Raw genomic sequence first — 25,020 nt, forward strand, 5'->3', positions numbered from 1 at the left:
TTCTACCAGTAACCCTGTGCTGTGGTGGAGCAAGAGGGAGAAATGCCAAGAGGAGCAGATGAATTTATGCCATCAAGTTCATAGTCACAGAGGTTGGTTTGTCTGTGTTTTTTCTCCTCCCAGCCACACTCCATTATAGCATAAGCTGCCAAGTAACCTGCAGTCACAAAAAAACAACAGGACTGAGGGCACCAAGGGCATTCCCCCTTTCATCTGCTTTACCCAGGGAGGCACTGCCTGTGATTGTATGTTTTCAAGCTGAGCAGGAGATAAAGCATTGGTCCACTAAGTGGAAGTGCTGGCTGGTCATCTGATTGAGGTCACTGATAAAGGACTCCACATCTCCCATGGACTCAAGCATCCTCCATAATCCTACCTTGAAATTATCTTCTTTGGGAATACAGGTTCTATCCAGCATTCTTTAATTTCTCCATTTTTTGCACTCAGTCCTTTTTATAGCATTCACTATTTTTTTAATGTATACATATGGTTACATATATATATATATACACACACATATATATATAACTGGAAGTGAATCAAGTGATTATCTTTCAGTAAATGCAAATAAAATGTAGGGAATGGAAACCACAGGAATGTCTAAACACGCTTTTCATGCCGGGTGGATCTGTGCTCCCATGGGGGGAGTGGAGTATCCTAATTTCAGAATAGTGCAGTCTGAGTTTTCCTTAAATCAGTAGATGTTTAATTATAACATTTTGGAAGGGAATGTGGAAAACATAGACATGTATCTGCAATGTGCCTATAATTGTACAGTCATTTCTGGGGTTTTGTTTGGTGTTTGTTGGCCGTGGGTTTTTTTAACACATTAAGGATAATTTTCCAGGGTTGGTGGGACCTATGAAAAAGCAGCTGAAGTCAGTAAAAAGAACCAACATCTGTGTGCTTTCCTGCTCTTAGGCTGAGCTCTTCATAGAATCACAGAATAGTTTGGGTTTGAAAGGACCTTGAGAGCATCCAGTTTCAACTCCCTGCCATGGACAGGGACACCTCACTCTAAACCGTCACCCAAGGTTCTGTCCAACCTGATTTCAAACACTGCCAGGGATGGAGCATTCACAACTTCCCTGGGCAACCCATTCCAGTGCCTCACCACTCTTACAGTAAAGAACTTCTTCCTTATATCCAATCTAAACTTCCCCTGTTTAACTTTTAACCCATTACCCCTTGTCCTGTCACTACAGTTCCTGATGAGGAATCCCTCCCCAGCATCCTGAATCCAGCATTCATGTGACTTTCTGTCTAAGGTGCCAGCCTGGATGCTAAGTTTGATTCTCCCTACACTTTGTGATTTGTAGCTGAAGAGGAGCTGTGCTGGAGTGATAGTGTGAAGAACTGCTTAATGTTAATTTTCAAGAAGGAAAATGTAACACAGTGCTTGCTCCTCTACAATTCTGCTAGCAGCCCTTAACCTTCCCTGCTGGATGCACTTGTTCTGCTTTGGCAGCTCTTTTCAATGAAGGTGAAGCATAAGGAGATGAAATCCAGCTGTGGGAGGTGAATATTTAGTTAAAATGCCCCACCTTAGAAAGTGATTCTAGTAAGGGACACCCATAACAATATTAATTCAAAAGCAATTATATATGGCAGTTTACCTACATGTATAAAGTAGTTAATGCACATAATATTAGATCTATATGTGCAGCTTTATGTTTGTCTGGACAGACATGTGTGATGAAAACTTGGGCTTGCTCACTGCTTCTGCAAGATGTCAAGAGGGTCCTGGCTCTGTGGACATGGTACTGATACTGCCTCCAATATAGACCCATTGAAACATTGTCCTGTCCTTAGCTGTCTCTTGCCCAGCCCTCCTTTTAAATCAGGTGAGGAGGGGTGCCTACAGTCTAGTCCTGTGTCTCTCTTTTCTATGTGTAGGTCCAAATTCATTCTTGCTCAGAAGTCACAACAATTGTGAATCTGCCTCATGATTCAGTAGTTTTTTCTGAGCAGGGATGAATCTGGTCTTTCATTAGAAGAACTTCACTGTCCAGAGGTAATATTGCCATTCTCTCAACATTTACTAAAACAACTGGTCAAAGGCCGGGTTGGATGGAGCCTTGGATGACATGGCTTAGTGTGAGGTGTTCCCTCCCATGTCAGGGGTGTTGGAACTGGATGATCTTAAGGTCTTTTCCAACCCTAACTGTTTTATGCTTCTATGATTCTCTCTCGAGCTTCTCACATTTATGATATTTGAAGAAACATGATCTCAGTAACATATTCTGATTAAAAGAATGGACATTGTGAGATTTCTAGTTATTGTAGTCTAAGGAAACAGTTTAAAACATGCCTCCCTTAGAAAAAGACTGACAGTCTGTTTAATGTTTCACTCTTGGCTTTGGGCTGAATATTAATCTTATTTTTAAATTACTTTTTTATATGGAGTTGTAAGTGACCTTGCACTGACATAGAAAATTCATGCCACATTGAACACCAGTGTTGCTAAATTCCCAAACCACCTGTGGAATAATATATTAGGAGATACGATCATTAGTGCCCATCATGCCTTTGGAGAAGCATGGAAACAAGAAAACTGTGGGCCCAGGCCCATCAGTTGTGTTAAAACTTGTTGCAGGTCTTAATATGGACTTGGTTCCTTTGTGCTCCATTGTAATCAGTGCTGGACTAACTCAGCCACATCTCTGCTTGTTCTTGATAGCTCAGAGTGAGCTCTGAGATGGAGGCAATCAGTTTAAGTAAGGCATCCTTCATTGTGAATGGCTGTGCTGAGTAGTAGTGTTGGAGAGCCTGACTCTATACATGTACACATAGGGGAGCAAGGAGGAACGCAACACAGAGGGTTGCTGTGTTAACACAGGCCTTTGGAAGGTAGACAACTCCAGTACAAGACCTGGGCTCTGGCAGTGGCCCACCATAGTGCATGGGACACCCGGTGGGATGGGTTCACTCTGTGCTAATGAGCTCTTTCCAAACAATGACCAGACATGGTTCAAGGAATAATACAGGCTCAGGCTAGGAACCTTTTCCTAACATGCAGTGGGAATGTGGCATCCTAGGTTTGGGTGGATGGGAGTGTGAAGAGTAGTTTGGCTCTGCCTTCTTGCCCTCCTGGCCAAAGTTTGGTTTGTATAGAGATATAGAGGTGTTGAGCACTGTAAAGCAGATGGGATGATTGAGTGTGGAAGCATTGGGCCATACTACACTATTCTGTGGTGTGGATGGGTCCCTCAGCGAGTCCTAAATGCTGTCACAGTGGTGGCACAGCTATCACTTATGCACATCACATCTGTGGTGTCGTCTTCTATGTGGATTTGGGTTTTCACGCAATGACCTATGAAGTCTAATCTGAGATGCTGCTATGTTAAGGGGCTCAATGAAATAAAGAAGCTCTGGAACCTCATGGCCAAAGCCAAAACCATGATGTGTTATATATAAGTGTTTCTCAGTGTTTACCAAGCCAAGGCTATCTTTGACCTCTCCACATGGGGAACTTGAGGCATTCTGCCTTTCCTGCCTCCTTCCTTGGCCCTCCAGCAAAGCCTTATCTATATTAACCTCTTGATTCATACAAATGTCTCCACATACCTCAGGCTAGGTTTTGGGGGCTAGCAGCCGTAACAGGATGCATTGCTGTCTCATAGCAAATCATTAGGGATAGATCTTAGTTTGTGGTGTCCTGTGTTTCACTTTTAGCTTTGCTTCTCTGCTCCCACCAACAGCAGCAGATGGGTGTTCACAAAACAAAACACTCAGTTACATTTTGCGCTCATTTACATTGATCTAAGTTCAGATTAATTTCACTTTAACGAATGAGTAACTAAGCAAGAGAGGTGGCCAATCACCACACTTAGCACTAATGAGTGTTTTTCTTACCAGTGCTTGCAGAAAAGCTGATCTGTTTTGAATTCTGAGCTAAAAAAACACCCTCTGGTTTGCAGTAATTCCCATCACCAGCATGTATGACATTCCTTTGGGCTTCCACAGCTGCTTAGAAAATCCTGGTGCAGCACAAAATAACTTAGCCAAGCCACTGGCACTCAGGAAGTGTGGGTACGGGATGCTAGGCATGCTCTGCTATGGGTACTTCCCTGGAATTCATGCTGGCCTCTGTGTGCTCAGAGCTGTTTCTTGTGATAGCCTCTTTCCATGCAAATAGACCAGCTTTTGTGGAACACCAGCACAGACCTGTGTGAGTGGCAGCTGTGGCTGCAGTGAGGGTGGCTCTGCTTTGTTGGAGGGGTTGGTACTCCCTCTGGGTTATTCAGAGCCGCAATTAAAGGAGGCAAGCTGCAGTTATTAGTTACGCTCACTGGGGCAGAGCACAATGAGGCTGGGTCGGTGTACGAGGGAACCCCCTGGATGGTTCAGACAGCTCAGACCTCTGAGAAACCCAGGGAGAGGAAGAGGACAAAGCTCCCGGTGCCAGGCAGGGACACTTGGACTCAACATGCCATACACACAGTCCTGCTCTCCAAAGGGGACGTGGGGCGATGCGTGGGAATGGTGCCGGTGCCAAAAAACCCTGGCACTGGGGCCTTTGTTCACCAGTGGTATTTGCTGAACTCCTGGATCCTATTTCCATTGCCGTGAAGCAGGAGGTGGCAAAGGGCCAACTGGTCCATATTGTGGGGTGTGTTTTGGAGTTACTAAAAAGGGTTTTTAAAGAAATGGATTAACTTCCTTAGCTCTATTTTCCATCCTCTGCATTCCCCTCTCATGTGTATTCTGCTTAATTTTTATAATGAATTTTTTGCCACTTCATGCTTTTGGTCACTCTAACAAATGGTAATTGTACAGAATATTTCTGATCTTATCAGAAAGCTCTAATGGAAAGCTTTAATGTTTCTAGCTGTAATCTTGTAACAGACTTCATCACTCACTGTTCTTTCCTTCACATACAAAGTCCCACCGCAATATATGCCCTCATACACCTCTGCAAGCACAAACTCATTCTCATGCCATCTGCTTCCAGAAACAATTTCTTCTTCAGGTCAACACAAAGAATATCCACTCCCCATGTGTATACTTCTTCAAACTAGCTCAGGTAAACATGCACAAACCTTCCTCACATTCAGTAAAAGCTCAAGTCTGTCTTTAAAAGGGTAAGAATCCAGCTTGAAAAGGTAGCTGTCAGCATTGCAGTCCCTATGATAACATTACCAGTTCTCCCTCTGCATTGGCAATGTATAACTGCAAGCCAAACCTCACTGAATAGGCAACTTCCCAGTAAGTAAAGCTGTGATACTATTTTGCCATAGCCCTCAAGGGACAGATGCTACAGATGCTATGATTCAGGCCAAGTAACAGCTCTGCATTGATCCCATTGGTTTGCAGAGCAGTCTGTGTCCTCTATAGCATGCACCCACACACCTTCCCCATTGCTTCTGGACCTTATAGGCAACTGATAATGTCCCCCAGGGAGCTTTCTGTAGGGATGCTCTTCTCCCTCATAAAACCCAAGGCTGATTGCCCTGAACTTTGCCAGGTATTTGTGAGCACTTCTAGCTGTGCCTTCTTCGTGTGTAGAGACACATGAACACCCCAGCCAAGCTCTTTCCCTGCTCTTCCCTGCTTTTATTTTACCTTGTGCCCAAAGCACTCTGTATGAAGTGTGGGAAATAACTGCTGCAGATCTCCAAGGATTGCTTTTCTGGGTATTGACTTTAGTAGTAATAATCTGCGTCTCTGCTAAACAGAAAGGGGGAGCAATATCTGAGGTAACAGATGGGGTAGGAAAAAGAACTAAAGCAGTAGAGTCTGCCCAGTTCTCAGTGCCTGTGCGCCTCTTTGGTGCAAGGAGAACACATTTGTTTTAGTGCTATACAAAGGCATTGACTAACAGGGGTCCTGATGCTGCAGGACTGTGTCCACCCGCTGCTGTGCACAGTGGATTGTGCTGAGCAGGATCACAGTGCATCCCCACACCAGGTGATGCAGACTGAAGATGAGGAGCTGAGCATAAAATCCCTCTTCACGGATGCACAGCAGAAGCATCTGCTTCTGATTCTGCAGAAGCATCACTTGGACATATAAGTCCAAAAGGAAGAAAAGGAATTGTTACTTGGCCTAAATTTGAAATGCAGGTCTCAGAGGTCCTGAAAAACAAATTAGGGATGTGCAAAACAAACTAAAATAAAACAACACCAAAACAAACGCAATAAAACTGCCACAACACCAAACTGGTGAGAATCAGTGCTTTAAAATGTGCAGTGACTCTGCAAGGACACCTTCTGGAGATGGGTTTCACTACAGACCACTTCTATTGAGCTGCTACCGAGGCATTTGATGACAGCGAATGTCTCCTTCCCTGAATCCACAAAATCTTTTCCTTCTGAGACTAGAGAGCAATTGCTGCAGGTTGTCCTTCAGGACTCATCAGAGGCTCTCGAGCTGAAATACTGTACTTCTGCCTGCAAGTTTCATTTTATTTATGATTTAAACATCAGTTTCAACTCTCTCTTTCCTAACTGGCAGCAGATAAAATCATCCACTCGCGTACCATATACCCCTAGGTGCATGGGCTTGTAGGGAAAGAAACCTCTCAAAATTGGCTTGGGACCTCTTAATTAAATGCCTGTCATAGGGAAAATGCTAATTCATCAAGCTTGAAACTTCCTGGGAAAAGCCAATTTAGATGAGTTTTTGGTGATGGAGAGGGATTGGAAAAAAGTTTTAAAGTTATTAAAATGTCTTATTTTGATCTTCTTTTTCTTTTTTTTTTCTTTTTCAAAGTGAAGAAGTTCTCTTTTCAGGTCAAAATGTCAATTATTTAATATACTTTTAAAAAGTCAGTGCAAACCATGTTCTTCTTCAGAGAGTCAGCGTGCTTGCTTCCATAGAGGAGTCATGTCGATGGCTATGATTACACCAAGATCCAACCTTTCGTGGATGTGCGGCTGGAACTCTTAGAGCATTAACTCCTCCTGGTGTATCTGTGTGGAGTCTTGGGTTGTATTGCTGGCACACAAGCAGAAGAATAGCACTATTTCATTCCAAATACATGACTAAAACAACACAGGTGTATTGCACAGTGTGGCAGTCCTATACTATGGCACAGGGCATGACAAATGGGAGCTTTTTTGGCACGGATAGGTTTTTTGTGAGCAATGAAGACCTCAGTGTTCGGAAGTGGCAGGGCTGTAGCTGCTGATTGATACTCATGGGCTTTCTGTCTCTTGTATTGTTTCCTTTTTGTACTCTGGTTGATCCTCTCCCCTCTCTCCCTCTGTGCTTCCCCTGATGCATAATTTCAGACCTCTTTTATATTCCTTAAAAATGATTTATTGCCATTTTTGAGTAGGGAAAACTTGGAGCGGGAAGGCAGGAAGAAGAGGAATCTGAAACGTGTACTTGGGTAGAGGAACAGAGCTCAGGTTGTGCCTACTTTGATTGATAGCCCCCCAAGTGCTTGCTTTCCTTTGTGTAACAAAGAGGGGCAGATGCCTTCAAAAGGACTTCCCACTTGGCTGCTTTTCTTTCAGGTGCTTTCAGGCTTCAGAGGAGAGATTCCTGCAAGTACCCATGACAGTAACGATCCCAGACCTTATGCAAACCTCCTTAGAGAGTATAGGCCTGTTGGCACATATGGGAACTGGAGGGTGGATGAAGCTATTTGGATAAAATTAACACTGGACTGAAATTATCTTTCAAACCATAAGTCGGAAATAAAGGCAGTGCTTTCAGCCTGGCTTTTTGTGTTTGAAAGCTGTAAAACTCAGATAGTCTCTTAAAGGTCTTTAAATCCATAAAGATGCCAAATGCCAATGACCCTTTTAAACTCTTTGCATTTAATGAAGTAGGCACTGGGCTTGATCCTGCATTCTGGTACTTGGTCTGGGACAAACCCTTGTTCTCAGATGATCAACTACTTCATCCCTACACCGTTTCACAGAATCACAGAATCATAGTTTCCATTGGTATTCCCTAGGTTTATCCCTGTGAAGATTATCAGAGGGAGGCTTTGTTGTTAAAGGATCCCTTCTGAAGAGCTCTGCCACCAAAGAAATGTCATTAGTTTCTCTAGTTGGTGATATGGTTGCCATTACCTTCTGCCTCTATGTGGCCAGTTCATGTCTTAGCCATGAAAAGCCAAATTCATGTAGTGGAAGGATGTGGACTGCAACCAGCCAAACTCCTGAGTCTGCTGAGGTGTATCCAGGCCCTTCTGCCTGGAGGTTAATTTATCCTGGCTTCTTCTAAGAGGAAACCAAAGTCTTTAAACCCCCTGGATTTTGCAAAGGTGATTTCTTTACAAAACAAAACCAAATCCAGAGTCTAGTTTTGAATATATATGGGAATTTCAGTTCTTTGCTCTTGCGATACAATTATACAGCTGCTGGTTAAAGTCCCAAAGCTACCATTGCAGTAGCCCCCAAAAACACCCACATGGAAGATGATACTGTTCGATTTGCAGTTGTATAATTATACCAGAGGAGTAATGCCAGTCAGAGTCCCCTTAAGCATGCCCTTGAGCTATATTTCTCTCTTAAAAGTTATTTGGGAACAACTAGTGTATATTTATTGATCAGCTGAAAAGATGTCAACTTTGAGCCAAGTTGCTTCTAATTAATTCCCTTTTAGAAGAACTCTGAAGTAATGGAGTGCTGCAGGTGGAATTCTTGTTATTATTCTGGACAAGTCATTGTCCTTATTGCAATTTAATAAATAAAATTATGTTTTCAGTCTTTGTAGGTTTTTGTTTTTTAAAAGTAAGTTATAAACCCTAACTTGACATCTCTCCATTTTGACAGTGCTTGGATTAGGAAACTACACTCTTGACTCTTCATCATGGACTGTAGTGATAGGACAAGGGGTGATGAGTTCAAACTGAAACAGGGGAAATTCACGTTAGATATAAGGAAGAAGTTCTTTACTGTGAGGGTGGTGAGGCACTGGAATGGGTTGCCCAAAGAAGTGGTAAATGCTCCATCCCTGGCAGTATTCAAGGGTGGGTTGGACAGAGCCTTGGCCAGCATGGTCTAGTGTGAGGTGTCCCTGTCCATGGCAGGGGTGCTGGAACTGGATGATCTTGAGGTCCTTTCCAACCCAAACCATTCTATGATTCTGTGATTTATCTGCTAATTCAATGATGGGCTACTCAGTAAAAACCCTGCAGTTCACTGGGATCAGGCACACAGCAGGGTGAAGCTTCACGTCTTTTCCAAGATGGGAGAACCAGAGGAAGGGGTAGACTCATGCCCTGGAGTAGCAATCAGTTCACAGCCTGGGTGGAAAGCACTGCAGCTGCTAATTGCTTTCTTCAAAACCTTGTGCTGTTTGCCGACAAGCTCCTTGGCACACAGTCTGTGTATTTGTTTAGGGGCAGACACAAGCAAATTAGCTGGGAAGTGCTGAGGTCTGATGCTATATTCATAGTTCCCATAGTGCCATTTATTCCCTGTGGGAGCATGTGCAAATTAATTCTGTATGCTGCTCACTTAAATAATGCTAATTACATTGGTCCTCTTGACAATATATGTCTGCTGTCAGCCGTCGAACGAGTTTCTTGTGTTTGGTGTGGGTGTGTTAGATGGGGAGAGGCTATCAATGAATCCTGAAGTGTAGGTACCCCTTGGAAAGATGAACCCTCACCAAGATTCAGGAGCTTCTATAGGAAGTTTTAAAGAGCATCCGAAGATAGGCTGAGGGTTAGAGGGTGGGATCTACCTGGAGATAGGGCTGTTGCACTCTTTGGTGGTCCCTGTGTTGGTGGGGAGATAGGGCTGTTGGGCTCTTCACTGGTCCCTGTGTTGGTGTGGTTGTGTAGTTTTCACTTCCTATGTGCTGTTGAGGTGTGAGTACTTGTAGCAGGATGGGCCCTTTTAGAAACAACATCCAGAACATGGGACAGACATAAAAGAGACATAAAAAGGCAGGGGGTGGTGGCAAAAGGAGAAGACACAGAAGCTTGTATCCAGGATGAGAATAAATAACATAGCACAGCCTGCTCCTTTGTGGGGAAAATGGTGTTTTTCACATTTATGTGAACAGATCCAGTGTAAGTGAGGCATGACAGGAGCTAAATGTAGGAGAATAATTTACCTTTTGTTTTCTTTTTTCACCTTCAAAAGGACTTCATGTGTTTTCCAGATGCCAGAACTCCCTGCATTTCCTCTGTCCCTGCTTAAACAGCATACAGCATTTCTTGGCTGCGCACTCAGTCCCTTTCCCACTTTCTTGTTTGAGCTGATGCATTTAAAGATTGGTGACCTGTGACCATTTGTGCCCAAGAGGTTTCTTTTGATCTTTATTACCAGGCTCTTAACAAAGGGTGATATTTATGGGCTATACCTAAACTGGTAACCATAAACGTGGCCAGAAGGATTTCTACGCAGTGTAATGTACTCATTTGCACCGGTGTCTGGCACATTTTGGCCCAAGCAAGCTAAAACTTTGTTGGAACATTTCTAGGGCCCAGATGGGTCCTTGTAATGCGCCAGGGAGCGTTCACGGTCAGCAGCTGCCTTGTTTTGGAGACTGACCATTTGCTAGCATAGAGTGGGCTAGAACATGTCTTGGCCTCAGTATCCAGAAATGCACCCAACCATGCTTGTTTTAATTGGATGGATGTAACTGGGAAGCCTTTGATAGATGTCTAACTTGGAAATCATGTGTCCTTAGCTTCCCCCTGTAACCAGTAGGATGAGAGTAGCTTTTTCAGAGGTGAATCAGGGCATACAAATTGGGTTTCTGCTCTGAATGGCCCTCTAAAGGAGCCTTGCTTCTCCTTTCATGTAGACAGAGCTGAAGAAGAGCATCCTCTTTCCTGGGACCTTATATGTGTGCTGCATGAATGCTTTCTGGGTATAAAACCTAGTAGTAATTTCTCTTGCCCTTTGTGTGGAATATAACATGTACTGAACAGTGCCAGGCACTGAATATGTGGTTAGAGAGCCACATCTTCTGGCTGCTGCACTGATAAAGGGGGAAGGAGCCCTGCAAATGCTGATATCTGCATTCCCAGTGCAGTCACTTGGGACCTACTCAGAAGCCAGGCAAGTCTGGAGAGCAATTCAGCTGGGTTTTGGTGTGTTTTTACAATAATGTTTTAGTGGAAAAATATAACAGCTTTGGGATATTATGAGGAGTAGGGTGGGCTGTAGCTGTGTTTGCTCAGTCTGCAAGCTGTGTTGTGGGGAGGGTTTGTTCTTCCCTTTTCATTGTGGGCATTTATGATGCCCATCACTGTGATGACAGAAGTGCAAATATGGAAACTTCATCCAGAACCAACGTTGGCCTTATTTAAAGGGAAAAAGACAAAATCCACCTTGGCTCCTGTAGCAATGAATGAGTGATTTTCCTGGCACCGATGGCCTTTAAACTTCACAGTTTTGTCATACAGTGTGATTTCAGAATGAGAGTGAGAATTTCATAAGGCATTAAACCGCAAGGTGGAATCGTGTAATTGCTGCGCTGCTCTGTTTTATCCACACCTTGCTCCAAATTATAATGTTAGTATAGAAGCAATTGCAGTATCATTACACTGTCAGTTCCACCACTGCAGTTGAAAAAATATGCCTGTTCTTTTTTTCCTTATGGATTTATTTCCAAGGGTGGGTGGCACTTAGGGGTTGGTTCATTTGGTGGGAAAGAATATCTGACAATGAATGTTTGCCAAAAGCATTTAGTGTATATGGACAGAGTGTGGAGGTGTTTTAAAAGAAGAAGTATTTTTAAGAGTGAGAAAAAAAACACCCCACCTCTTTAAATGCTGAGGCTTCATAATGGTCCATATACAGTGTTTTACAAAAGAACATATAAAGGTAGTGCTATATATAGGCATCACTTTCATCATCAAGTGACTGCAGGGAGTTAAGTGTGCTGGGGGAACTGTTGCACAGTGAGCTGTCTAAATAATTGAAGAGCAGAACTAATGGGGTCTGAGAAAGCTCCTGTGACAAACTGCTTTCATGAAATCTTCTTAAGGAAAAATCTTATCACCAGGCCCTTCCCTTTAGTGTAGGCTTCAGTGGGGAAACTGTCAATATTAACTACATCAAAAATGAAACTTGCTCTATGTGGGTGCCTTCCCACTCCTATATCCCCCAAATCTCTCTTTCTTGCAAGGTTGTTATGGTTCAGCTCTGAAAAGCATACAAGATTCAGAGTTCATCTTTGGACAGTGGCTAAAGAAGAGCTATTCCTTGCAAATATTTTAAAGTCTGATCTAAAGTTTTGGGAGACCTGCATTTACAGTTCTGGTGTCCTCAACATAAGAAGGACATGGAGTTGTTGGAGTAAGTCCAGAGGAGGCCATGAGGATGATCAGGGCCTGGAGCACCTCCCGTATGGATACAGGGTGAGAAAGTTGGGGCTGTTCAGCCTGGAGAAGAGAAGCTGCGTGGAGACCTCATAGCAGCCTGCCAGTATCTGAAGGGGACCTACAAGGATGCTGGAGAGGGACTCTTCATCAGGGGCTGTAGTGACAGATCAAGGGGTGATGGGTTGAAACAGGGGAAGTACAGGCAAGATATAAGGAAGAAGTTCTTTACTGTGAGGGTGTTGAGGCACTGGAACAGACTGCCCAAAGAACTGATAGATGCTCCATCCTTGGTAGTGTTCAAGGCCAGGTTGGATGGAGCCTTGGGCAACATGGTCTAGTGTGAGAGGAATCCCTTTCCATGGCAGGGGGGTTGATACTGGATGGTCTTAAGGTCCTTTCCAACCCAAACCATTCTATGATTCTATGATTTAGTGAGACCTTCATTTGCCAGGCTATTTCCTTAACTTTGGATAGAATTTATGATGGGCTAAAGATAGCTGTCAGAGGAAGTAGAGATATGGGAATGGAGTAATGGTGGAAATGCAGAGAGTAGCTGGGTGCTGCTGAGACTCTGGAATCCTAAGACAGGGTAATAAATAATGTTTGCTTTAACCTTCTTGTGCTCCTATTTTCACCTCTCTGCTTTATCCTTGTAACTTGACAGCTACACTTGTTCAGCATTCATTATACACAGGTCCCTGGAGGAGCCCTTGGCAGCTCAGGGCTTTCTTATTCTTGAAAGAATAAAAATGAAAATGAAGAAACTGCTTCAGCAGAGTCCTCAGGGCAAAAGTATGGAGTGCTGGCAGCTGGGGTTAGCACTTTACTGGGAAGGTTTCTCAGTAGGAAGCCCTAAGGGACAGCAGGATCACACTGCTCCTGCCCAGGGGTTTCTATAATGGACATAACGCTGTGACTTTAACCAAGCTTTCCAAGTGAGGGAGATGCTTTCAAAACTGTGTTTTGGGAAACAGCTGCTCAGCTTGGGCTCATGCAGAAGGCAGGTCTTGCAAATAGTTATGCTCTTCCTATAGTACAAATAGAAATGAAGCTTCATAAACCTGTGGGGAGAGGGGGCACTCAATGGTCAGTCAGTTTGAGCTTCCTTTCCCTTTCCCTTTCCCTTTCCCTTTCCCTTTCCCTTTCCCTTTCCCTTTCCCTTTTCCTTTCCCTTTTCCTTTCCCTTTCCCTTTCCCTTTTTTTTTTTCCTTTTTCATTTTCTTTTTTCTTCCCCTTTTCCTTTTGCTTCTCCTTCCCCTTCCCGTCCCCTTCTCCTTCCCCTTTCCCTTCCCTTCCTCCACACCTATTTCTCTCTGCTCTTTTCTCATTTTCTTTTTCCATTTTTATTATCCCTTTCCTTTGCCTTGCTCGTGGAATGGCTTGGAGGCAAATAGAATTAAACTCTCAGATCATTCACATTGTTCTTTTCCAAACTTGCAGCCCTGTTAGTACAGTTTCACTACAATTAATGTTAATTTAACACTAGCGAGAATTCCTGAGATGACATGCTCCTCTGACATGTCTCTTTCAGTGCATATACTCTGTAAAATGTATTGTCTCTTTTAATTCTAAAGTATTTGACAGCTTAGGGATTTTTTCATAGGGAATATTCTGAAGGATGATACGTAAAAGTGAGGCTTAAATGGCTTGTTCTTATCAAACAGACCTCAGTACGCTTTGCTTACAGAAAAGGCTGTTATCTGCAGTTACATCAGTTTCAGAAAACTACATTGTGCTTCCTTGAGCAAGAAGCTCGTACAAACCAAGTCAGCTTGTTCAGTGCTGGGCAGGATTCAGAAGAGGATTTCATGGTTTTATGAAGGACAGGAAGGCCCACGTCCTTCAGATGCTTAGGTGTATCTATGATGGGAATTGCCTTACTCAACTTTACCAGGTTTAAAGTGAAGCATCTGTTTCAAAAGAGATAGTCGAGTTCTGTCAATATTCAATGCAGAGAGAGAGTGGTGCCTTCCATCCTAAACCTGGCATTCAAGAGAGCTGTGGGGGCTGTAAATAGCTCAGATTAGGTTAGACTTTCTCAGTACCCAATGCATTGCATCAGTTCTTTGTGCGTTCCCACTGAAATGGAGCTTTGCCTTGCTGAACCTCATGGGGTTCACATGGGCCCACTTCTCAAGCTTGATCAGGTCCCTCTGGATGCCATCCTGTCAGTCAGGGGTGTCAGCTACACAACTTAGCTTGGTGTCAGCTGAAAACTTGTATAGATATAACTTGGCTAGTACAAGACTAATTATGGGACTTTGAAATGATGATAATGTAACACTCTAAAAAAAGGGAAAATGATTCATATGTATAGCTATAGACCAGCTTGCCTGATCTCACTCACAGCAAAATAATAACTGATGGCAAAACCAGTGAATGCAGCATTACAGAATGAGAATTATTATGTATCCTTATTTAAGGATTATAATTTTAGGAGAAAGAGGTCATCTCTAACAAAGCTGATTTCTTTCTGTGGAGAGTTACAGTTCGGTTGATATGGTAACTACCTGGGTATAATACTTTTGTTCTTATGCATTGTTATTGCATATTCAATAACATTTGCATTAAAAAGTGACAATGTACAATGGATTAAGAGCTGACTGATCTCACGTAGCAAGTGTCAATGGAAAGTCATCATTTCTAGTGCAACTGTAAAAGGGATTTATAGCAGTTCTGGTGTTATTAAAAATTTCCATGAACCGCATGGACATAAATGCAAAATCTTTGCTGATGAAATTTGTGGATGAAGCAAAAACTGCCTAAAGTTGATGACAAGGAAGTAGTTTTAAACAATAATATATTTAAAGGAACTGCAAGCTTGTATAGAATTGGATGGGAGAGGATGTAGCAAGGACCAGTGCCTGAAAGCTCAGGTCAGCCAGTTGTATCTTCTCTGTTGCAAACCTGTGTTTACAAATTAGAGGAGATGTAGCTGCAGTGCAGATTTTAATACACTTTCTGCCATTAGCAGTCGGTGCTCGTTGTTGCAAGTCCTCCAAGCACTGCTAGTTTTCACACAAAGTTTGTCCTGGTAGCAGCAGAAAGAATAGGCATAAACACTCTTTGATGATAAAATGTTCACCTATATGAGGGTTCTCATAGAAAGGCTTCATAGGAGAAGAACAGCTTTAGTATTGCCTTCAATATCAATGCACTCTTGGGTGTATCAATGAGACCTATTCGCTGGTTGGGATTGATTGTTGTGCTCTCAGTCTGGCACCGCTGCTCCTTTGGACATAATTATAGGTGCTGCTAACTTAGATGGGAAAGCACTAACCTCTTTTGTGCCCCTGTGAGTTATTCTGTAACTGGAAGTGAACATTGCAATGATTTTCTTTCCCTTGTGGACAATTTATGCTTGTGCCTTAGATGCAGTCTGGAAGGGAGAAGCCAAAAGGAGCACAGGGCATTTTACAAATGAAGGCCAAAGTCAGGCCACAGTTCTTTAAGAGGTAATAAAGAGATTTAAAGGACAGAGCTGGAAGAAGTGAATAATATTAAGGTTGGAATTTCTGTTTCTTGTGGCAAGAGAGGTCTGAACAAAGGCCAAGCACATAAGTTTGTTTTATGGTCCAAGTTCCAAAACAAGAGCTAAAACCAGGAGGATTTCGGTAGCTCGTACTTCCCTGCTAGAAAGCCATGGTTCATTCTAATTGGACCTGGTGGAGATTGTCTGATGTCATTAGAGATTGGAGTGATAATTTATATACCTATACATCACACATTGCATCCTTGTTGCACGAAGATGTACACTGCTGCGTCTGAGGTGTTTTATTCTTCCCTGTGTATCTTTCAGGAGTCCTGGAAGCAGAGGTGAATGATATATTTTTGTGATTTTATTCATACCTTCCATTTGTTTATTCTTTACTGGGAAATTTGGCTTGTTTTGATTTCTGATATTCCTTATTTTGTCATACTGTACTTACTTTACTTATTTAGCCACATACCTTCTAGTTCCAAGACTGGGGCTCAGAAGTGCTGTTTACTGCACTGACTCGGTGCCTGTAACCAAAACAGCATTCACTGCTAGCAAAGCCAACATTTAAAGGATCAGTGTAACATCTGCACAGGGCTTCTGACACTTCTAAGCAAATATTTTGTCAATACAGCTTAGTTTGGAATGGGAATAGAAGGGGCCTAAATTTGGCTTTTGCAAACCTTAATGGCTTAAAAGTTTTTCAGCTTTTAAAGTTCACCCTGCAAGTAAGAGCATAGGTGTTGCATTGGGAAGTTGTGCAGACCTCTGATGGGGGTGAAAGTACCACATGTTTTCATGTCGGATGCTAGGATATAAGCATGTTTGAGTGATGTATCAGTCAGTGTTGGCTCTTGGTGTGGTGAATAGAAGAAAAAAGTGACTATTCTGAATTTTATCTATGGAAGCAGCATCCCTAAAGATGTCCAAAGAACATCTGAAATGCCCTGGAAAACAATTACTTGCATGAGTAACCAGTCTCTGGCCTCACTCACTGCTGCAGCAAAGGAGTGGTTGAATGCATTTGCTTCCGATTGCTGCATTGGCTCTTGGGGCTTCTGGCCAACTTCTGTCTACTAAAGTCCCTGTTTCTTCCACTGAACTGAGTGCTTCACCTGCAGTTGATAAGCTAGACTGTATATTTATTAGCACAATAAAGCAGGAAAAATACCTAGTTTAATTGCTAGGCTTAAGCAAACACTATGGAATATTGGATTGTTTTTTACTGAGAGCCATGAGCAGAAGAGATGAAAGTCCTACTGGTAATGTCCTCAGAAAACTCATTTTTTGCCTCATGATTGTGGATGTAGCTTCACAAACAAGTTAGACCTTCTGTAGCAATTCTTCAGAGACCCCTGTGAGATTGTGCCCCACTGGTGAGGGCATTGCTTTCAATTCCTGGCTCCCCATCCCTTAGGGAGCATTTGGTCCTTTGTGCTCCTTTACAAGCACAACAATTAATGATACTGATGGAATAATGTGCTAAACACCAGCTGGAGATGATGCTAGGTACATTATGCATCAAGTTGAGTACCGCAACTGCAGAGAATTATGTATATTAGCATGTCTCCAACTGGGCAAATGAAGGAGTGGGACTTGGCTGTCCCCATCTGGTTGTTCTTTAACTTAGAGAAAGGACATAAATGTGGGACTGTGCAGGTGGTGTAAAGTCAAGGGTTCAGCTTTATATTCTCATTACACTGATTCCTTGGGCTACCTGCCTCCATTGTTTTCAAGTATGCAATTGCCCATTGATCTGGGAAAACAAAGCGTAAATATATGTTACTATAAATATATGGCAAGAAGGAGGTGGATGGGTAGACAGTTCTCTGCAGAAAAGCGTTTACCTGCAATTGTGTTGACACTAATTGGGAGCATAAGAAATGGCTGACAAAGGCTGGGTCTTTTCATTACTCTTTTGAAACCTGTGTGTAGGGGTGAATATAAAAAGTTTTAGTCATCTCTACTTTCTGCTTGAACAAACTCAAGTTGCAGACACATAAATAGTCACGACCCTGAAGGAACGTTAACAGGTGAATCACACATAAGAGAGTAAGATACAGGAAGGTGGGCTAGATTAATCTATTCTGTTTGGTTTCTTGGCTGGTCAGTCACCAAAAGTGCCTTAAAACCAGACATAGTGTATTGTGTCTCTTGCCCAGCATGTGGTGAGGGGCTAGGATAAAGGAAAGGCATTTAGGTCATGCAGAGACTGGGAACAGAATTACTGCTCTGGGACCATGTGCAAGTATTGGACAAAGCCCAGGAGATTAGCCTTTGTTAGTTCTCTAGCTTCCAAAATTATGTTTACTTGTGATAATTTTGTACTGGTTCTTTTGCTTTTCAGATGTCCTTTGTCCAAATGTCCATGTGGAAGGAGACAGATTCAAACACACCAGTGGGGGGACTGATGAGATTCCAGGTAAAAAGACTCACTTCCTACTTGAAATAACATAACTGTGCATTTCTAGAGTGATGCTCTGATTCATTTCACCTTTCCTAGTTGACATTTTCTTATTCCAACATGTATTCAGTGGTGGGAAAGTATATTAGAAACTGCAGGGCTGGAAAAGAGTTACCTCTTGACAGTCGACAGCAAAATAATCATGAGCTTTCTTAAATTAAATTAAAACAATGCTTGAGCTTAGTGTAATAGATAAAGAAATGCAATAAGTTTTGGAAATTACTTTCTTTTTTTACCATTCCGCATTTGGTGCACTTTAATGTCCATGAGTTAGAACTTTGATTGTTGTGGGACATCCAAGCACAATGGTAATTACCACTGAAGAAATCCTTATATATGTGTATAGAAGGGAAAAAAAATGGAAAATGGAAAAAGTCACAAGAAGAACCAAAATTTCTGACATGCTGGTGAAAGATCAAGAGGAAAACCAGTCTGATGATACCTCTGCTTTTCTGTGAGTTCTGATATATCTTGCCAGCCAGCTGAAGGACTTAATCTGTCAGATATATACATGGCTGTGCCTCTTTTCTAGCCCCCCAAGACTCTCTGAGCTGTTGGCATAGAAAACCTGCCCATCAAGGATGTACTGGGAATATCCATGGCTGACCCAAGAACATAAGCCACTGCAGTAGGAAGCCAGAGGCCCTTCTGCAACTTGATTATGAGTAGAAATGGTCAAGGTTTGACAGCTCTGCCACTCACTCAGAGTTTTTCAGTGGGGGATTTTTCACTGCCTGCACAAAATATCAGTTCCAACTGTGCAGTCTGTAGGCAGCTTATTTTGGCTGCAGTTTGATTACATCTAAGCCTGTGAGAATGCTAGGTGGTAACATATTTTCTGGTTATTAAACCCAAACTCATAATCCCAAAACACCCATTTTCAACTGCTGTCTATTCCTAGGTCTTGCATTAACCTGCTCTGACAGTCGAGTGGTCACTGGGCTGTGCAAACACAGTAAAGCTGTTCAGCAAATAGCCCTACTGATTCTGAATGAACTTATTTGCAGTGGAAACTGGATCTGAATCCATCAGAATGGATTTTGTCCCTCCTCACATAGAAGTCTCTCTTCCATAGAATATGATCATCTTCAATGTGCGCCTTTCCAGAAGGATGGAATTGTAACTGGCTGCTATGGCTAGTTCATGTTTATCTGAATTTTAATTCAAGTGCTAATGAATAGACTCTGTGCTTTTATCTGGCTTCAAAAATCTATCTTCTGTTGAAGACTCCCACTTCAGGTCTGGCACAAAACTTCTGAGTAGAGTGAGGCTTAGATACACATATGCATGTATAATTATATATCTATATGCATATATTTATGCTCTTCTGTAAAGTATTTGACTTATTTTTTCTTTAACCTTCAAATCCCACTTACCTCTTAGCAAGCAAGTCAATATTCAGCATTTTGACTTAAAAGATAGTTTTAACTGTTTTTTGACTTAAAAGAAAAGATTTGACTTTGCTCTCTTAGACCTGTAAACTAGTTTGGATTGGAAGGGTCCTATGGAAATCCTCTGGTCCAACCTCCCACTCAGAGCAGGGCTTACTTGGAAATTAGGTCAGCTTTGAAGTTAGAACAGGTTGTTCCGGACCTCATACAGGTGACTTTTGAGTATCTCCAAAGATAGACATTCCACAGGTCCTTTGGGCAACTGTTCCAGTTTCACCACTATTCCACTGAATAGTTTTTTTCCCTAATATCTAAACAGAGTTTTCTGTATTGCAACAAGTCTGTTCCCCTGGTTAGACTGATAGCATAGGGATGTCATTTATTTGACCTAGGAGACCTCTGTTCACTGTAAAATACAAGCATACACGGTGCCATGCAGTGTCTTAATAACAGGATTGTTACACTATTTGATTAAAGTGAAACTCTGGTCCCTCTCCACCAATGCAAGAGGATTTGTAGAAGCTTCTTATTACTCCTACATGGTGAAACAACAACAATTTTTTTCGCTTCCTCTTCTTGGTGACTTAGAAGATGTAAGCCTCTTCCCTAGAGAAAACTGAATTGATATTCTGGGTCTGCTTAGGGTCATTGTACCGCTGGAGATTGATCAGTATAAGACCAAAATGCTGTTTCACTCCTCATTTACTCCTTACATACTTTATAGCATTTTCTAAAGACTCTCAGCCCCTGGCTCCAATTACAACAGAAAATCACTGCCTTTTCCCAGCTAAAGTCACTGGAAAAATTCTGTTGGCTCAGTGTGCTGTGTTTCATCTTCCAAATGGATGTGTTGTGCTGTTAGCTGTTGATGAAAGGCTTTTGTATTCTGCCCCAAAGAGGACTGCACTTCAGTTTTGAGGAGCAGCCTCACATGCTCAAGAATTTGAAGTTAACGCCTGTGTCTTGTGCTCCACTTGGAAACTTCATGACGACCAAAGCTGATGCTTGCCCAGAAGGCTCCTAACTCAGAACTTCATAGCTACATCTTGCACAAGCTTGTGTCTAGATGGCTGCAAAGTGCAGCCCCATCAAGTGGAAGCTGATGTAAAACTCATTGTGGGGACAGGGAAGACTGTATGAAAATGATTCTCAGCTTAAATACCCCTTTAGGAAGAAAACCTTCACTATGAGGGTGTTGAGACACTGGAATAGGTGCCCGGAGAAGCTGTGGCTGCCTCATCCCCATCAGTGTTCAAAGCCAGGTTGGATGGGGCTTGGAGCAAGCTGCTCTAGTGGAAGGTGTCCCTGCTCTTGGCAGGAGTTGGAGCTGGATGAGCTTTCAGGTCTTTTCCAACCCAAACCAGTCTGTGATTCTATGATTCCCTATCGCAGAGAAGGACAAGACATCACAATTGAAGGTAAGAGGGATAAAAGTCATTATGGAAATTATTTTTCTTATATTTTTGTTGGGTGAAATGCACCAGCAGATGGCACAGCCAATTGTTTCACACAGAGCATCACCAGTGCCAGCAGGGTGAGGGTAGGGAGGATGGCTCCATGCATAACCAAATTAATAACTGCATCAGAAAATACATTATGAGCTGGAGGAGAGCCAACAGACTGAACCAATATTTTTCTTTCAAAAGACAGGTGATTTTTTTCTTTAGACAAACAGAACTAAGTAAATCTTGTCTAACTGGACTTCGGCAAGCATTTGTTGGATTACCGCATTGAAAGTCACTGCTAAAGTGAAAAAGGGTAGAGATTAATAAACACAGTAAACCGAGCCAGGAACTGGCCAGCAGGAAGATGATAATGAAAGGGAATAACAAGTCAGAGAGCAGACAGGGGTGGACTTCCTCAGGGTCTAATCTTCTCTGTGAGTTTACTGTGTAGATTAGAATCAGAATATCCTTGAAGGAGGAACTGGTTGGCCTCAAAAACCCAGGAGGGTTTTCCAGCTGATTTAGGACTATTAGTTTTAAAGGTCTGTTATGGTACCTATGGATCAGCAACAAGACTTTGTTTTATAAACTCATAGTCTCAAAACTGATGGTGTCTCAGCAGATGATTGTAAATTAAACTGTACATCTGGGGGAAAAGGCAAAGGTCATTATTGCACAAGGCAAAGTAGGTCTTGTAGAGATAGGGTAGAGTTCATGAATGTGGACAGGGCTTTGGTTACAGCTTATTTGGAGAACTGTGCTCAGACCTCCTTAGCACAGGAAAGATGGATTCAGCCTAGAGGAGCTATTACTGTGTTCAGGAGCCAGAGAGACTATTTTCAAACAGGAGATTAAAGAACTGGGTTTGGTTAATCTTGCTGTGTGCAGGTGGAATGGGGAGATACTACTGCTTTCTGCTAATAGATCAGCAGGAGGGAGATAGGGGAATCACAGGACAAAGAATATAACAAGAAATGGGTATCAACTATTTAAGATATATTCAAGACATTAGAAGAAGGTTTCAAGCTGTTAGAGATATGAAGTACTGGAACAAAAAGTGAAGTAGTAATAATGGAGATAGATAAACAGGGATGGATAGGCTGGAGTCCTCTCACAGCAGATGACTGTGTTCTATGACCCTCTGGTATCACAGTATTTAAATAAGAAATCATGAGCTGTAATATTCAGTAAGGACTGCTACATTGAAATAGGGTTGAATGAGGTGAGAATATATAGGCAGCTTTACTACTGATACAAATTTTGGCAGTGAAGTGAAGCAGCATCTGCTTAACAGTTCATAACACATAAATTCAGAATATAAATGTTGCTGCATGCATTAGAAATTACAGAGGGAGTTTTGAAAGAAAGTAAGAAATCAGGTTAGAATACCAGGATAAAAACTCTTCCAGGAAGTCTGCTATTTTAAAGCAATGCTTAATGATACTTTGAACAAAATTCTTACAGCATCCTTGTGGGTACCATGATGTTTTTTTTATCAAGTAGACAAATGAAAGTAAAAGAAGGTTTAACTCGTATGTCCTGAATTGAAACCCCTGCTGTAATTCTTAATACCGCTTGTATTGCTGAACTGTCATTCTGGTTCCATCAGCATTTAACAAAGGACTATGGCCTACTATTAATCACGACCAGGCAGGAAAACACAATGACAATATCTTGCACCTTGAAGATGTGCCCCTTGTGTATTTTTATGAACCATCATATTGCATCAAAACAACGCACAAAAGTCACTGAAAATGAATTATACATCCTGATGTTTTAGCACTTTACATTTCAATTACTCGTATTTTACACTAGATCTGCAGGGCATGGGATTTGGTTGCAGAAATCTGGATGATCCCTAGAATTAAGAATGGGTTGAGCTCTAGTCCTTAACATTATCCATAAGAGGGGATAATACTCAACAGATACGGAGTGCTGTTTTCAGAGGGAATCTGCCACAGAAGTAAACACCTGCAATGGTTTCCATGAAGTGCTGAGAAAAATTAACCCTGGGGGGAAGTTAATGATTCCAGTCACTGCAGGACATTAAACATCCCACACTGGATGGTGTTAGTGGAGCAAGGAGGGAATGTGAAAGCCTGAACTCCTAAGTAGTTGCACAGGCTGTATCTGTGAAGCACAGCAGAAATTGCATTATGGTTCTACCACTGACTGACCTCAACCCCTAAGTCTCTTCCCCATCTCAGAAGCTTCTCTGCACAATGAGCAAAACACCAGCATATTTGTGACTTCTGTGTTTTTCTGTAGCTCTATAAAAGATGTTTGGGCATTTTATGAAGGAGGCACTGGTTGTAAAACGAGTACCCTACAATTACAGACTGCAGTGGCTGTGTTTAACTGGCAGCATTTCTCCAGCGTCCTGCAGTTTGCAGCACAGGCTTCGCATTCCAGAGATGCCGGTGACTCACAGGCTAATTACAATATCCCTGAGACTATTTATATTTGCCCACTAAAACACATGGTAGGAGGAGAAAATTGGAGTGTCCAGGCTGTTGAACCTGCAGAAAGAGCACATTAAACTGATATCTTCCTGGGGACAAAAGTGTTTTTGCAGTGCCTGTGTGACAGGCATTTTGCCCTGCCTTTGCACTTGGCAGTATTGTTCCTCTCATAGTATCCTTAGGAAGCCCCTCAGAGGCAAGTGGAAAATCCATGAATAGCTGGAGAGATTTGTAATGGATCACTGTCTTCAGACAGTAGATGCACAGACACAGTGGAAAGACTACACATAGGCAGTGATGGTGAAGCTGGCTATTTGTGCAGACACCAACCATTCTTCTCTCCATCCTTAGTTTTACACACACATAGCAAGGACTGGATGCAGATACGATGTTTATAGAAGTTGGGGAGGAAGCATGAAGCTTTGCTGTGCCACGGCACAGTCATTTTTCTTTCACATTACTGTGAGGCACTGGCATAGGTTGCCCATACAAGTTTTGGATGCCTCATCCCTGGCAGTGTTCAAGGACAAGTTGGACCAGGCTTGGAGCAACCTGGTCTAGTGGAAGGTGTCCCTGCTTGTGGACCTGTGTTATATGTTGGATTTGTCCTCTGGGCTGGTAGATGTGATGCCTTCAGTGCAGGTGACCCTAGCAAGTTCCTATTAGCTTTGCTTTCTAGGAGTCTGTGTACTGTGCAATAGCTAATATCAACACTGTAGCCTAGATCACTGCACTTAAAATACCTTTGAAGTTTTTCAGAGGTTGCCAAATGATTCACGCATGTTCAAGGACGTCTTATTACCCAGTAAGTCCAAGAAAACCGGGTAAAGCAGGCAAAATATTACCAATAAGTCAACTGTGACTACTAAGTGCTAAGTGTAGCCACTGCAGCCCTATGAGCTACCTCTAACCTGTGCACTGTGGTGTGCCTGGTGTCCAGATTCCCCAGTAATCCATCTTGGGGATGGTGGTGTTTTCAGCTTATGTGCCAGGGATTTTCCCTTCTGCAGAAACTAAAGTGTTGAGAAGTAAAAGTGCAGTCACCCCAACAGATAGTAGGGTGCTGCCAAGGTGCAATTGGATTAGAAGCCTGGAAATACTTGAGCATCCTGCAAAGTACACATAACCACACTGTCACAAGCAGAGCTGGGTTCAGTCCTTTGAATAAAACTCCTCATGTTTTAAATGAATCTTTTTCTTAATATGGCCAGAGATGTAGCTACTACCCAGCATCATGGATCTCAGTGGACTTCTGGCACTCTAAATGACTTGAAGATGAGAGGCATCAGGTCTGTGCTCGAGCAGGTAGCCCGGTTGAGCTACTCGAAGACATCAGCAAACAAAGAGAAAGACTGCTGAAATTACTTAAGAATCTGCTACTGCAGAGAGAAAACGTAAAAGCTGAGCATTCCCAGTGAAAGACATATTCTGACTTTCACATTCATATAAAAGACTTAACAAAGGTTAACCTTGCACAGGAATGTACATATGAAGTATTCAGATTATTATTGAAAAGGTAAAAAAAAATCCAACCCT

At 42.4% G+C, this 25,020-nt stretch overlaps 1 protein-coding gene across 6 annotated transcripts in view; it reads left to right on the top strand.

The window, feature by feature from the left end:
- Window positions 1-25,020, top strand: part of COL22A1 (collagen type XXII alpha 1 chain) — a 222,257-nt gene that overhangs the window by 46,036 nt on the left and 151,201 nt on the right. For all 6 annotated transcript variants that reach the window (XR_009742416.1, XM_061447681.1, XM_061447685.1 and 3 more), the window contains one exon: window positions 18,070-18,144. Coding sequence is in view for 5 of the 6 variants with exons in the window: in XM_061447681.1 (XP_061303665.1) it covers window positions 18,070-18,144 (75 nt within the window). In the remaining variant the exon portion in view is untranslated. The remainder of the gene's footprint in view (window positions 1-18,069; window positions 18,145-25,020) is intronic.

This window comes from Pezoporus flaviventris, unplaced genomic scaffold (assembly GCF_033815535.1).
Source record: "Pezoporus flaviventris isolate CSIRO_AGI_PZ_B2104156 unplaced genomic scaffold, CSIRO_AGI_Pfla_v1 ptg000007l, whole genome shotgun sequence".
Lineage (NCBI taxonomy): Eukaryota > Metazoa > Chordata > Aves > Psittaciformes > Psittacidae > Pezoporus > Pezoporus flaviventris.